Source organism: Peromyscus californicus, unplaced genomic scaffold (assembly GCF_007827085.1).
Source record: "Peromyscus californicus insignis strain IS unplaced genomic scaffold, ASM782708v3 Scaffold_3__1_contigs__length_106647218, whole genome shotgun sequence".
NCBI lineage: Eukaryota > Metazoa > Chordata > Mammalia > Rodentia > Cricetidae > Peromyscus > Peromyscus californicus.
Genome location: NW_026294551.1, coordinates 21,569,315 through 21,583,003, shown reverse-complemented (window position 1 = coordinate 21,583,003; position 13,689 = coordinate 21,569,315). Strand labels below are relative to the sequence as shown.

Here is a 13,689-nt window from a genome sequence, read left to right as displayed (position 1 = left end):
AACAGCTGAGCTGCGAGAGTAAGCTGGGTCCCTGGGGGCCTAAGCTGAGCCTTGGGGCTTCCCAATAATGTGACCTTAGTCAAGTCTCTCAGGAAAGGAAAAAAAGAAAACCGGCTTCTGTGGAGTAAGTACGATCGATCTCTTTGCCCAGATGAGGTAAGTCCTCACAACAGGTTAGGAGAGCAAGGTCCTGACATTGCATGGCAAGTCCTGATGACCAATGTGGACTTCAAGGCTGTATAACCAGGGAGTGGGAACGTTGAATTAGTACCTGAACGCCTCAGTTCAAGTCCCGGGGTCTTTCCTTGAGCTTTAGCTGCCTCCTCCTCCGGGTGGTGATGATAATATGCATACCTTGGGGCCGAGGTTCCACCCACAGCAACAGCAGCTAAGATAACTCACCTCAAACACTAAGCGGCACATTGGAAGTTCTAATCCCTCCATTTCCCTGGAAATGTAGTCATGTTACTGCCATGTCAGGTTTGTGGGTGAAGGACCGAGAATTTGCCTTGAAGGGAGGTTATTTAGACTTTACTTCTTTCCTACCCTGCTTCCCTGGCCTTCTCCATTTCTTGGTATGGCCAGGCCCCTCTTCTCCCCGAGTTTCGGCAGACCGGCTGACATCAGTGGATGTTCCCTGGGAAAAGCGGGCGGGCGTAGCTTCTGGCACCGCTTCCCCCAAACCCCCTGCCTCAGATACTAGGCGGCGGGAGGCCTTTGGAGCGACCAGCCGCCTCCCTCTTCCCCAGGTCTGGAACAGCAGCTGGACCCCACCCCTCGGCGTGAGAAGGAGGGGGCGACTTGAATCCCTCAGCTGATGCTGGGAGACCCGAGTTAGTACGGGGCGGGAAGTAGATCCCGGTTCTGGGGTTACAGGGGGAGCTGTCCAGCCCTGCAGATCCAGCTGGAAAGGAGAGTGGGCCAAGGCGCGCCAGGCGGAGCAAGGCGCGGGCGCCAGGCGCGGGTGCGGCAGTGACTCCCCCTTGCAGCCCGCTCCCCACGTGGCCGCCGCCGTCCCAGCCCCTCCGAGGAAGCGGCGCGGCTTCCTGCGGCTCGGGCCGGGGATATAGGCGCCCCCGCCCGGGCCAGCTCAGCTCCGCCGCCCCTCCTCGCCGTCTCGCCCAAGGCGTGATGGCCCGGTTCCTGGTGGAGCGCGCCCCGGGTGGATCGCGGCTCGCTCTGACCCGCGCCGGGCGGCCGGCAGCGCTCCGCCTCCCTCCGCTGCTCCTGCTGCTGTTGCTGCTGCTGCTTCTGGGTGGTGAGCGCAACCCCGGGGGCCCGGGTAGGAGACGAGGGAGGTCGGGGGGTGGGGTGGGGACGAGGCCTGGGCTACCGAGGCCAGCACGGGACCACCACGAGAGTACCAACCGACGTGCGGAGCAGCGCTGACCTGCACACGGGCCCTGAACACATCTCCAGGTTGGCACAGGACCGCGCTTCCCGCTTTAGGAAAGCTGGGGCGCCTGCCAGGACCTGGCGGAGAGGTCTTGGAAGGTCCGGGACTGACAAGAAGGGAGGGGGCTTTGGGCCCCGGTGCGAGGGGGGCGCAGCTGGTACCAGCCGCTCCCTTCCCGCACTAGGACAATCCGGTAGGGAGCGGGGAGATTATTTCTCTTTATGTTCCAAAGTAGTGCTGACTTTCCAGGGCCTTAGTCACTACCCCTAAACAGGCACCGCTGTTCAGACCTCCCTCTCCCACATCATCTGACCCTTCTCACTCATTTCTTTATACAGCTGTCTCAACCTCTCCGGAGTCCCTGAATCAGTCTCTTTCCACTGAGGACAGCTGGCTGTCGAAAGGTGGGTGCCCAAGTCTGTGGGAGAACGATCTAGCGGAAGGATAAAACCAGCACAGGGGAGGGGTCCTTTCACAAGACAGGCCTGGGGCCAGGTGATGCCTCCCTGGTGTCTCTTGGGGTTCCTATGGCCTTTCTCCGTTATCCCACAAAGCCCGAATCCAGCTTTAAGGCATCTTGCCCCAGCTGGGTAAAAAAGACCCAGACAAGGTGTATGTGGATGTGCTTGTGAGGCTGGGAAGGGAAATACTGTGCACATGGAAGCCATTACAGGATTCCAGAGCCCGGACCTCCCCACAGCCACAGGTGTCCTGCTAGGGAAATTTTCGGAGGGATTCCCTTGTCTAAAGGCAAAGGGCTCTACATTGTAAATCCCTGGGTCAGAAGGCTTGGAGGGAGGGTCAGCTTGGAGGTGTGATCACTGTGAAGCATCTGTCCCTACAGGGAATATGGAGGACAGCTATGAAGAGAATGTCCAATATTGCTGGTTAGATTATAAGAGTCTTATGGACTCGGTCAAGGACTGGTGTAACTGGACTTTGATTAGCAGGTAGGGGCAACGTTGAAGGGTGGGTGGCTCAGGCCAGGCGTTGGGCCACTTCCTCGTGGGTGGGCCTTGCGTTAATGTGGGACACCCTTCTCCCTGTGCCCAACGCCTCCCTCACTCAAATCCTCTGCTGCCCCCCAGGCATTACAGCGACCTGCAATATTGCTTGGAGTACCAGGCGGAGAGGTTTGGCCGGGGTTTCCCAAATCCTTTTGCAGAAAGGATCATCTTTAAGACTCACCTGATACACTTTGCCAACTGCTCCCTGGTGCAGCCCACCTTCTCCGATCCCCCAGAGGATGTGCTCTTAGCCATGATCATCGCCCCCATCTGCCTCATCCCTTTCCTGGTCACTCTTGTGGTGTGGAGGAGTAAAGACAGCGATGCCCAGGGCTAGGAGGTGCGATCCTCGGCAGCCATCTTCCCCTTACCCCTGCTGGAACTGGGAATCTCTCCTCCCCTTCCTATCTCCTTTTCTGGCTCTCGTCTTCCCCATAGACCTTTGGGTTGGTGGAAATGGAAGCCAAGTCGAGTCATGGCACAATTTCTGTAGTCTTTAAAAAAAAAAAAAAAAAGGTGTTTTTGTGCAATATTCCCTTCTTAGTGCGGTCTGTGTCGATGATACTTCTACAGGACCTCATTCCCGGGAACAGAGCTTGAATCTTGGGGTCCTTTCACCTGCCCTCCGCCCCCACAAGAAAGCCATGTTCCTATATTCTTTCCTCCCAGGGAGGGGCCTTTCCTGTCCCTCTCCAAACCCAGCTCCAGGAAACAAGCAGGAAGAGACTCCCTTCCGGTCTGGACAGCAGCTGGGGGCCTTTAGTTGGGGAGGTATGGGAGGAGGGGCAAGAAATCTCCACTCCAGCAAGGAAGAAAGACTACCCAGGAGCCCAGCTTTGCCCTTTTGTTGTGCCTCAATTTACTCTAGAGACAGAAAGAAGAAATATGGTTACCAACAGAATTTATCCTTAAGGACCTCAGGATTGAGGCCCAAGGCAGTGGGGGCTTCGCCTATAAGATTCTAAGGTCCCCTCTAGGTTCCCACATCATCTTAGATCCATCATGACCACACACTGCCCCCTGGTGTCCACTAAAGGCAACAACCAGACAATGTATGGGATCTAGAGGAAGTTCCAGGCTGCTGAGGAAACTGGACCCTGGGTCTCAGAAACATGTTATCTCCTTAACAACCAAATTCTTAGCTGGGCCCTTCTAGAGCTTCTTGAGAAATATGGATAAGATACTCCATTGACACACCTACTTCTCTGCAACTCATCATTTCTCTATATGAGCAGTGTTTCCCAGACAGTGAGGACCAGTTCTCACCGGGGAACTCTCATCTCCAATCCTTCCTGAACTACACTTACCAGGTCCCTCCAAACACATGCAAAGCAACTTTACTTTCCATAGAAACATCTGATTATCTTTTGCAGCACTCTTGGGCTCTTTAGAGGCTTCCGTTTTCCCTGCTAAAATATCTGCTTCCCTAAAGAGTGCACGCCTATTTCCAGGCACATGCTTATCTGTTTTAGAGATACATGCCTGTGTTTCTTGGAACCTACCTAGTTGTTGTCAAAGATATGCTTCTCTCAGGCCACATCTGTTATCTAAGGATTTTTGTTTTGTTTTTATGAGACAAGTTTTCTCTGTGTAGCCCTGTCTGTCCTGGAACTCATTCTGTAGACCAAGCTGGCCTTGAACTCAGAGATACACCTGAGTCCGTCTCTCAAGTGCTGGAATTAAAGGCACGTGCTATCACAGACCAACAACCTAAGGATATTTTTTAGTTTTTAGCTGGAATAAATATTTGCTCTATTCCCATGAATATATGTCTTTGTTCATTTTACTAATATGCACCAAGGGGGTTGGGGATTTAGCTCAGTGGTAGAGCACTTGCCTAGCAAGCGCAAGGCCCTGGGTTCAGTCCTCAGCTCTGAAAGAAAAAAAAAAAAAAGACTAATATGCACAAGGAGCCTGCTGGTGTAAAACACTGTGTGCAGCATAGTGTTGGAAAGGCAGGTTAGAGCAATTCTGGTTTCTACTCTCAATGGTTTTCATCCCCTGGGAAACGTGACAAGTACAAATAAATCAAAAACCTAGAACATACAATGGCAGTCATGCAAGGGAAACGGTCATGTATCCAAGTGCAAAGGAAGGGGGAAAGCACATATGGTGAGACGCTCACAAGAGATGTGGTGTCAGCTTTCCTGTCTGTGCGGTAAAATCCCAACCAAAAGAAACTTAAAGGAGCCAAGCTTGATTTTTGCTTAATGTTCCAGTATGGCCACTTGGTTTCATTGTTTCTGGGGCCATGGTGAGGCAAGAGCATCATGGCAGAAAGCATGTGGCCGAGCAGAACCTACACGGCAGCTGGAAAGCACAAAGTGGCAGAGACTAGGGACAAGGTATACTTTTCTAGGGCACACACCCCAGTGACCTACTTCCTCCCACAGGGCCCTACCTTCTTTTTGCTTGTTTGTTTTTTCAAGACAGGGATTCTCTGTGTAACAGCCCTGGCTGTCCTGGAACTTGCTTTGCAGACCAGGCCGGCCTTGAACTCACAGATTTATTTATTATGTATACAGTATTCTGCCTGCATGTATGCCTGCAGGCCAGAAGAGGGCACCAGATCTCATTATAGATGGTTGTGAGCCACCATGTGGGTGCTGGGAATTGAACTCAGGACCTCTGGAAGAGCAGCCAGTGCTCTTAACCTCTGAATTAGACTTTGACCTTCAGAACTGACCTAAATAAAAGGATGCAGGGGGCTGAAGAGATAGCCCAGAGGTGAAGAATGCTCGCTGCTCTTGCAGATGACCAGAATTCAATTCCCATCATCCGTATCAGGCAACTCACAAACACCTGTGACTCCAGCTCCAGGGGACCCTCTTTTTGTCTCCATGGGTACCTGCATAAATGTGTACGTACATGTAAATAAAATAATGTGTTCTTAAAAAAGAAAGGATGTTGCCAGGTGTGCTTGTGAACATCTCTAATCTCAGCAATCGGGAGGCGGAGGCAGGAGGATCAGAAGTAAAGTATCATCATCTTCGGCTATATAAAGAGTTCCAGACCTCTCCAAAAGGGGGGGGGAGGACTAGAGAGATGGCTCAGTGGTTAAGGGCACTGGCTGCTCTTACAGAGGTCCTGAGTTCAATTCCTAGCACCCACATGGTGGCTCACAACTATCTCTGGTGCCCTCTTCTGGCCTACAGGCATACATGCAGGCAGAATACTGTATACATAATAAATAAATAAATCTTTAAAAAAAGAGTTCCAGACCAGTTTGGGAAGCATGAGACTCTGTCTCAAATTAGAAAGAAAGAAGAAAAAAAAAAGAAAGGAAGGATGTGTAACATGAGGTAACAATGGGACAAGTTTTTATAACCCATAGGGAATCAACAGTGGGGGAGGGGGAAGGGAGAGGAGGTTGGAGGTAGAAATATCATTTGGGGATTATTTCCACCCTCAGCCACAATATGCATCCATAGGAAGTACAAAAGCTTTAAAAGTTTATTGAAAAAAGAAAAAAATGTTAAAAAGTGTATTGAAAAGAAGATAGTTGAGGTTCGACTTTAGGGAAATGCCCATCTTTAAAGAATGAAAGAGAGCCAGGTGGTAGTGGCGGCACACCCCTTTAATCCCAGCAGTTGAGAGTCAGAGGCAGGTTGTTCGCTGCCAGCCTGGTCGACAGTGAGTTCCAGGACAGCCAGGCCTACAAAAAGAAACTATCTCAAAAAAAAAAACCCAAAACAACAACAGAGAGAGAGAGAGAGAGAGAGAGAGAGAGAGAGAGAGAGAGAGAGAGAGAGAGAGAGAGAGATGGTGGAACACACCTGTTGAACCCAGCACTGGGAAAACTGAGGCAGGGGGACAGAGAATTCAAGTCCAATCTGGCCACCTAGTAGGACCTCATGTAAAAACAAATAAACAAGACTATAGATAGGGTGCATGTATATAACCTCAGTACTCAGAAGGTTGAGACAATAGGATTAAAGGTTGAGCACTGGGATTAAAGGCGTGCTCGGCTAACATTACACCTCCCCACTTCCCCATCTCCACCTCCACCCCACCCCGACCCCAAACAGGGTTCTCTGTGTAACAGCTCTAGCTGTCCTAGAACTTGCTCTGTAGACCAGGCTGGCCTGGAACTCACAGAGATCCACCAGCCTCTGCCACCAGAGCGCTGGGATTAAAGGCATGCGGCGCCGCCGCCGCCGCCGCCGCCGCCGCCGCCACCACCACCGGCTAACATTACTTTTAAAAAGGAATAAACTGAGCTGTGGAGAAAGGAAGAGAGGTAAAATGTTAGGGCTGTCCTGTATGAAACTGTAAAAGAGAGGCAAGGGCGGTGGCATTTCTTATAAAGGAAGAATGATACTTTTGAGTTTAAAAGGAAGAGAACGGAAAAGCGGAGGGGAACTTTTGAGGTATGAATTAAACATGTGACAGAAAGATGAAGGAATTCTCATAATCACTCAGCAGGGAGCAGGAGGATAGACACAGGTGGACTGTCTTGATGAATGAGGATGACAAGGAATCAATGAAAACAGCCCAGTTTCCCCGCATTCTTTAAATCTGGGCATTTCTGAGCAGTCAAATGTCAGCCTTCTTTTCAATACACCTTTTGTTTAGCATTCTCATCCCTCAGATGGGTTCATATTGCATTTCAGATCAGAAGACTCCCAAACTTATATTTCTAGATTCAACAAGGCTCCCCTGAGAGCCCAGTAGTGAGATTCCTCAGGGAGCCTGGGACTCAGTAAACAGGTCTGGGTATTTTCCTCCTTCAGCAATTTTCCATAGCTCAGGAGTGGGGGTAGTGTTGGGAGAACGGAACAATAATTCTGGTTTGGGAACTGACCAGTAATTTAGGCAGGCAAAGGGACAGACCTGGGTAGTGTACGTTGGGTTATGAGTCAGATAAAGCCAGCAGGGATTCCCAGTCTGGGGTCTAGAAAGGTGAGATTGTGGGACAGATGAGAACTAAATGTTAGTTTTGAATCTTGGAAGAGAGCAAAGTCGCTTATAGTGATGCAAACCACACAATATGTCCCCACGGTTCTACAGGAAACGAAGGAGTGAAGTCAACCTGGGTGGGAATGCAGGAGACTGCGGAATCGAGAGCTTATATGGAATGGTGATTGACACGAATGTAAAGAAGCCTCGAGATGTGAGCTCTACTTGCGTTCGGCTAACTGCGCACTTGCAGAAGTCATTTCTTTTTCCTGGGTTTAAACCAGGAGTCTTCCAGGGCCCTTTCTGCTCTGCATGGTGAATTTTTTTAGGACTGTCTCAGATTGGCTGGCGACAACGACCGCTCTCATCCCCGTTGCGTGCCTCCGGAGAGGAGTCGGAACCTTTCTGCTGTGCTCTCTGCCCGGACATGCCGAGACGGAGACCGGAAGCCAATTGTCAGTTCCGGGTTTTCTGGGCTACTACGATGGCGATGAGTTTCGAGTGGCCGTGGCAGTACCGCTTCCCGCCCTTCTTTACGTGAGGCTCAGACCCCGAGAAACCCCGGGTACCTCCCTCCCTCCCCGGGGCCCAGGGCTCAGCCCTGATGATTCACTTGGGGTTCCGGGGGAGAAAGGAGCTTCCGGGCGCCTTCCGTCCAGCCAGCCCTTCACTTTCTCCCCTAACGGTGCTGCTTTCGCCCCTCTCACGCTCTCTAATTCTGCGTCCCACTCCCTTCACCCGGCAGGTTACAGCCGAACGTGGACACTCGGCAGAAGCAGCTGGCCGCCTGGTGCTCTCTGGTTCTGTCCTTCTGCCGCCTGCACAAACAGTCCAGCATGACGGTGATGGAAGCCCAGGAGAGCCCGCTCTTCAACAACGTCAAGCTACAGCGTATCCTCCCTCAGGCTCTTCCATAGCCCACACACGCACTCCCACACTTCTCTACATGTTCAGACTGCATCTCCCCGCCTGCCTTTACCTACAGTAGGCAGATTTCTACTCCAACTGGACTTAGGAGAAGGCTAAGATATATGGCAGATCATTTTACACATACCTCCCAGGCAGTGCCAGCCCCCTTGCCCTCGCATTAATAAGTGCTGGGGGTCTTACAATCTGGGCCTTTATGTCGAGTCCCAAATTTATATCCTGGACTGTTTTAAACTATGGAATCTCCTCTCTGTGAGGCTCAAACCCCTAAACCACCTTTAATAATTTTCTATACTTACACCACCTCTCTCAGGAAGTGAGGGTCATTTATTTTTGCTGGCTGATTCATAGGTAAAATATGTGGAATCTCCTGTCTGTGAGGCTCAAACCCCTAAACCACCTTTAATAATTTTCTATACTTACACCACCTCTCTCAGGAAGTGAGGGTCATTTATTTTTGCTGGCTGATTCATAGGTAAAATATGTGGAGAAAATGACCGAGAATGAGGGGAATGGTAATACTCTTTATTTTCTAAAACTCTTGCCTTTTATTTATTTATTTTGAGACCCGATTTCTGTAGCCCAGCCCAGCCTTGTATGGGTGATTCTGTTTCCATCTCATAAGAGTTGGTATTACAAGCCTGTGCCACCACTCTGCTAATTCTTCCTTCCAAGTGGAAATTTCTCTTTTTACCTTCCTTTCCAGAATATTCAGAAAATGCTAACTTGTATCTTCTTCAAACATTGCATGTATGTATCACAGGGAAAGGAAGGGTCCAGATGACACTCCTCATGGGCCCTGCTCTGAAAATTTTTATTTAACCCAATTCACACGTAGACCATCCCCTTAACCTTACACCAGGGAAACTTCCTGTAGAGTCAATCCAGATTGTATTAGAGGAGCTGAGGAAGAAAGGTGGGTTCAGTTCCTCAGATACCTACTTCCTTCTTCTTAACTGGGTTTTCCTGAGGGCAGAGCAGGACATCTCTTTCATTTTAATGACTTTCTCTCCTCCAGCTTGAAGCCTCAAGTATTCAGAGATGGCCCCGTTCTTTCCCCCCATTAATATACAAAATTAAAATCGTTCTATGGCCTATACCTGAAGAGAGATGGACTAAGGAAATAGGATGCTTTATAAGTAAGAATAGTACTGAGTCGCTTTTTTTTTTTTTTTGAGACAGGGTTTCTCTGTATAGCTTTGGCGCCTTTCCTGGAACTCATTCTGTAGACCAGGCTGGCCTCGAACTCACAGAGATCCACCTGCCTCTGCCTCCTGAGTGCTGGGATTAAAGGTGTGCGCCACCAATGCCCGGCTGAATACTGAATCTCTTATTCTGAAAGCAGAGTCCTCCACTCTGTCCCATGTTGGTATTTGCCTTTCTGTCCCTTTTCTTAGAGCACGATGCTTTCATGAGTATCTGTTTTACAGGGAACCTCGAGTGGCTGGATAAGAATAAATCTAGCTTCCTGATCATGTGGCGGAGGCCAGAAGAATGGGGGAAACTCATTTATCAATGGGTGAGGCCACCCTGCTAAGCACTAAGCAGTGACCCATGGCAGAGAAGAATTGCTGCCTGTGCCCAGCCGATAGCTGGTGTTTTTTAGATCCAAACTTGGCAGAGTGGGGAGTGGGCAAAAAACGGAAGCACGGGCCTTCCTGGCAAACGTCCTTTAGTGACTCAATGTCTCTCCCGCACAGAATCTCCCTTTCTTTGCCTGTAGGAGGCCAGAGGCTACGTGAGGCCATGTTTGGAGAATGTAGTACTGGGAACCATAAGTGCTATTGTTGGCTGGAGCCTCTGGCCACAGGAGATAAATGGGGAAAGGAAGGGAGGAAAAAAAAAACCTGGGTTCCCTCTCCCACTGTGCCTTCATGGTGTTGTTCACATGAATGAGACCTTCTGAACCAGTGTGGGTAGGAGGACAGAGTCTTCTGTCCCTCAAATTCCTAGTCACCACCAGCCCCAAACATTCCCAAGAGAGAAGGAGGGGGGAAAACATCAACAACCTAAATATAACAAATACACACCACCCATTCCTGAACAGAAAACAACCAGGATGAGAGGTCACTTTTGAGACACGTGAATGGCTGCGGCTTAGTGGTTCCAAATGTGTGTACCCACAGACAAATATAGCACCTGTAGGTTTATGGGGTGAGGACAGTGCAGAGGTGACGGTCCTGATCTGGGAGTAGGTACCATTCCTGGGGAAAGGCAGGGCTGAAGTTTACCTTTTCCCAGGAGATCCTTGGCCCTTACTTAGCCCTCATCTCTTGTGCCCTCAGGTTTCCAGGAGCGGCCAGAACAACTCTGTGTTTACCCTGTATGAACTGACCAGTGGGGAAGACACAGAGGAGGAAGGTAATGCCTTTTTCTCCTCCCAGTTCTCTAACAGAACCCTCTCCTCTCCGGGATTGGTTTAGTATGTCTTAAGACTAACCATTTCTCCGTCTCTGGATTCCATAGTGCAAAGTTCTGAGGTTTAGGGGGGTTTTTTGTTTTGTTTCTGTTTTAAGACTTATTTTTAGCTGGGCTGTGGTGTGCACACCTTTAATCCCAGCACTTGGGAGGCAGAAGCAGGCAGATATCTCTGAGTTTGAGTCCAGCCTGGTCTAAAGAGCAAGTTCCAAGACAGACAGGGCTATAAAGAGAAACCTTGTCTCAAATCAACAACAACAAAAAGATTATTTTTCTGTTATGTCCATGAGTGTCTGCCTGAATGTATATATATGCACCACATACATGCCTAGTGCCCATGGGGGCCAGAAGGGGTCATTGGATGGACCCCTTAGAACTGTTGGGAGCTGTTTGTTGTGTAGGTGCTGGGATCCAAACCCATTCCCTCCATAGAGCAGCAAGGATTCTTAACCACAGAGCCACTTCTCCAGCAAAGTTCAGAACGTCTTAACTCTCATCTAAACACCCCATACCACTTGAATTCACAAACAAACAAAACCACTCTTTTTGTTGGTGTGGATGTTTGTGTGTTTTCAAAAGATTTTTCAGGAGTATGTTAAGAATTGTTGCCGTGGAAGCCAGTTGAGGAACCAGCGTGGGGGATTAAACTTGGAATCCATTCCTTGCTGACTCAAGCTCTCTCTTTCACCCTTTCTTCTTATAGAAGGCTCAAGATTTGTAGGTGTCAGCTGAAGGGATTGGGCCAACACCCCCAGCCCCGCCCCCCTGCCCATTTAAACACTTTGGGTTTGTGCCAGGCAAGGATTTGTATGGCCTTTGATTTTTGCATAGGGTAAACACTTCTTAGCTCTTTTTCCCCCCCCTGTGACTCTTCATTCTGATCCCCAGGATCACCAAAAGTTTCAGTCTTTGCCAGCGTAAGGGGAGTGGGGGTTCTGCCAGGCTGTGACTGCTCCAGCAGACTTTACGCCACTTGGCTGTCTCCCCCTGCCCTACAGGCCTCTGCTTGCTGTTCCCACCATCACCCCATGAATTCAGCACTGCAGCCTGGCCCAGCCCACCACTCAGCCTGTACAAAGCTGGAGGCTTCCCCAGAATGCTCACTCCTTGACTTGAGCTGGGCTCCCTCAGGGGGTGAGGTTAGCAAGCCTGTTAGGACTTGTCTGCTGCCTCTCACGTCTTTCTACAGTATCTTCCCATTATCTCTGGATAATCCACTGGCCCTTGGCTCCCTTTCAACTAGGAAAGGGCAGATACTGGCTACAAAATTTAGCAGTCTCTTGGCTAGCGGGTGCTGCGTATACTTCATGTATTAAGGCAGAGCCTCCTGGTTTACACAGATGTTTGGATGGGGTCACTGTCAGTGCATGGGCCCTGGCCTGGGTCAGATTATCAGGGTGATTTTGTGGTCCTAAAGGCAAAAGGTGTCTGTGGTATGTTAGCTTTTTGGTAACAGCACAGAGAAAGAGGGCTCTGGGGGTAGAACTGAGAAGGGTGAAATAAGCCTGCTTCATTTCATGCTGACCCAGGCTCCCTTCCACTCTCAACTCCCAAGGAATGCCCAGGAAGTGTGAGTGACAGCTGTAGCAGTACAGATAGTTTACAAATAGAATATCCTGCCTTTGGGAGTTCTGAGCTTCTCGCTCAACCACCGAAAGAACTGAGTGTCCTGACTGACCGTCTCTTCCTATCTAGAGTTCCACGGGCTGGATGAGGCGACCCTACTTCGTGCCCTACAGGCCCTACAGCAGGAGCACAAGGCTGAGATCATCACCGTCAGTGACGGCCGAGGAGTCAAGTTCTTCTAGCAGAGACCTGTCTCCCTCTGTTTCTTACCTCCCACCTTCCCAGGGCTTTCAAAGGAGACAGACCAAATGTCCCACAGACTGGACCCGTCACTCCACCCGACTCAAGGGCTCAAGTCCTGAAAGCGCAGACTGAGGGATCTTCCCCGCTTAGTCCATCTGTCTGTCCCCGGGACAGAGTCAGCCCACGGTGCCAGGGAAAAGGGTGTTTCTTGCCCTCCCTCCTTTCCCATCCTAGACTGTCCCTGGGACAGGGTCTATAAACCTGACACTTTACATGTGTTCTCACACATAAGTACACACCCATATGCGCCTGCACACGCTTCTTTCTCCTCCCCCCTCCCACTCCTTAGCTGCTGTGGCCTCCCTTCTCAGGCTGGTGCTGGATCTTCCTAGGGGTGCCCTGGCTGCAGGCAGCCTTCCAGGCAATACAGAGATAGGAAGCCCCAGAGGGGGCTTGGCGGTGAAAGGCAGGCCCACTCTGATTTATGATATTAAAATCTCTACCCCCACTGTCTGCCTGTTACTACTGCTGGAATAGGACTGTGGAAGGCGGGGCAGTGTTCCACCTGATGGAGTCCCAGCCAAGGAAAGAGGAGAAGGATCCTTTGGCCTTTGTACAAGAGAAGGGCCTCTGGGCCTGGGGTCTCCAGTGAGCCTGTAGTTTTCCATGTGCTGGGTGGGTTGTGTGGAGGAGTGGTGTTGGAACACAGCTTGGGGACAGACTGCTGCTTGCTCTCTAAATTGGAGTCACTTAATTGCTCCCCCATGGAAGTCCTGAACTATTCTGAAGCCCCTCCCTCCACCCATCTGGTCTGGGTGGGGTAGTTGTGGCCAAGGGGAGCTGGGGGGGGGGGGGTAAACCGGATGTGGACTTTGGTTTATTGAAGACTTTGGCAAACAGAAGGGGAGGAAGGAGAGCTCACAGCAAAAACAGGCGTTCTGGCCAGGGCCAGACTCAGGCCAAGGTGGGGTGGAGCTGATGGGTGACCAGTTCTTGGTTGGGGGTTGGGGGGGGGGTTGTCCCGGAGTACACACACCCATCTTTGTGCAGACCTGGGGTCTAGCTGAGTCAGGAAAACCTTACCTTTCCAACACAGGCCTAGGGCTACTCCTGATTAGGACCGGGCACTGCTGCCTTATCGGGTTGTGCAGACTGGTGGTGCCTCTCCCCAGCCACCCTCCTCCCCACTGAGGCATGGGATCCACGGTCACTTTTCATCTCCTGTTCAGTGTC

At 50.6% G+C, this 13,689-nt stretch overlaps 2 protein-coding genes across 2 annotated transcripts; both read left to right on the top strand.

Annotated features, from left to right (window-relative positions):
- The first annotated feature begins 12 nt into the window (after positions 1-12).
- Positions 13-4,168, top strand: Ramp2 (receptor activity modifying protein 2). The gene is made up of 5 exons (XM_052758181.1): positions 13-124; positions 750-1,258; positions 1,735-1,800; positions 2,241-2,346; positions 2,485-4,168. The coding sequence occupies exons 2-5, from the start codon at positions 1,132-1,134 to the stop codon at positions 2,738-2,740; spliced, it is 555 nt and encodes a 184-aa protein (XP_052614141.1). The 5' UTR covers positions 13-124; positions 750-1,131; the 3' UTR covers positions 2,741-4,168.
- A 3,544-nt stretch (positions 4,169-7,712) lies between these two features.
- Vps25 (vacuolar protein sorting 25 homolog) lies at positions 7,713-12,965 on the top strand. Its single transcript, XM_052756296.1, has 6 exons — positions 7,713-7,839; positions 8,048-8,193; positions 9,092-9,145; positions 9,660-9,748; positions 10,515-10,590; positions 12,343-12,965. Exons 1-6 carry the CDS (start codon positions 7,730-7,732, stop codon positions 12,453-12,455), a joined length of 588 nt encoding a protein of 195 aa, XP_052612256.1. The 5' UTR covers positions 7,713-7,729; the 3' UTR covers positions 12,456-12,965.
- Positions 12,966-13,689: the final 724 nt, after the last annotated feature.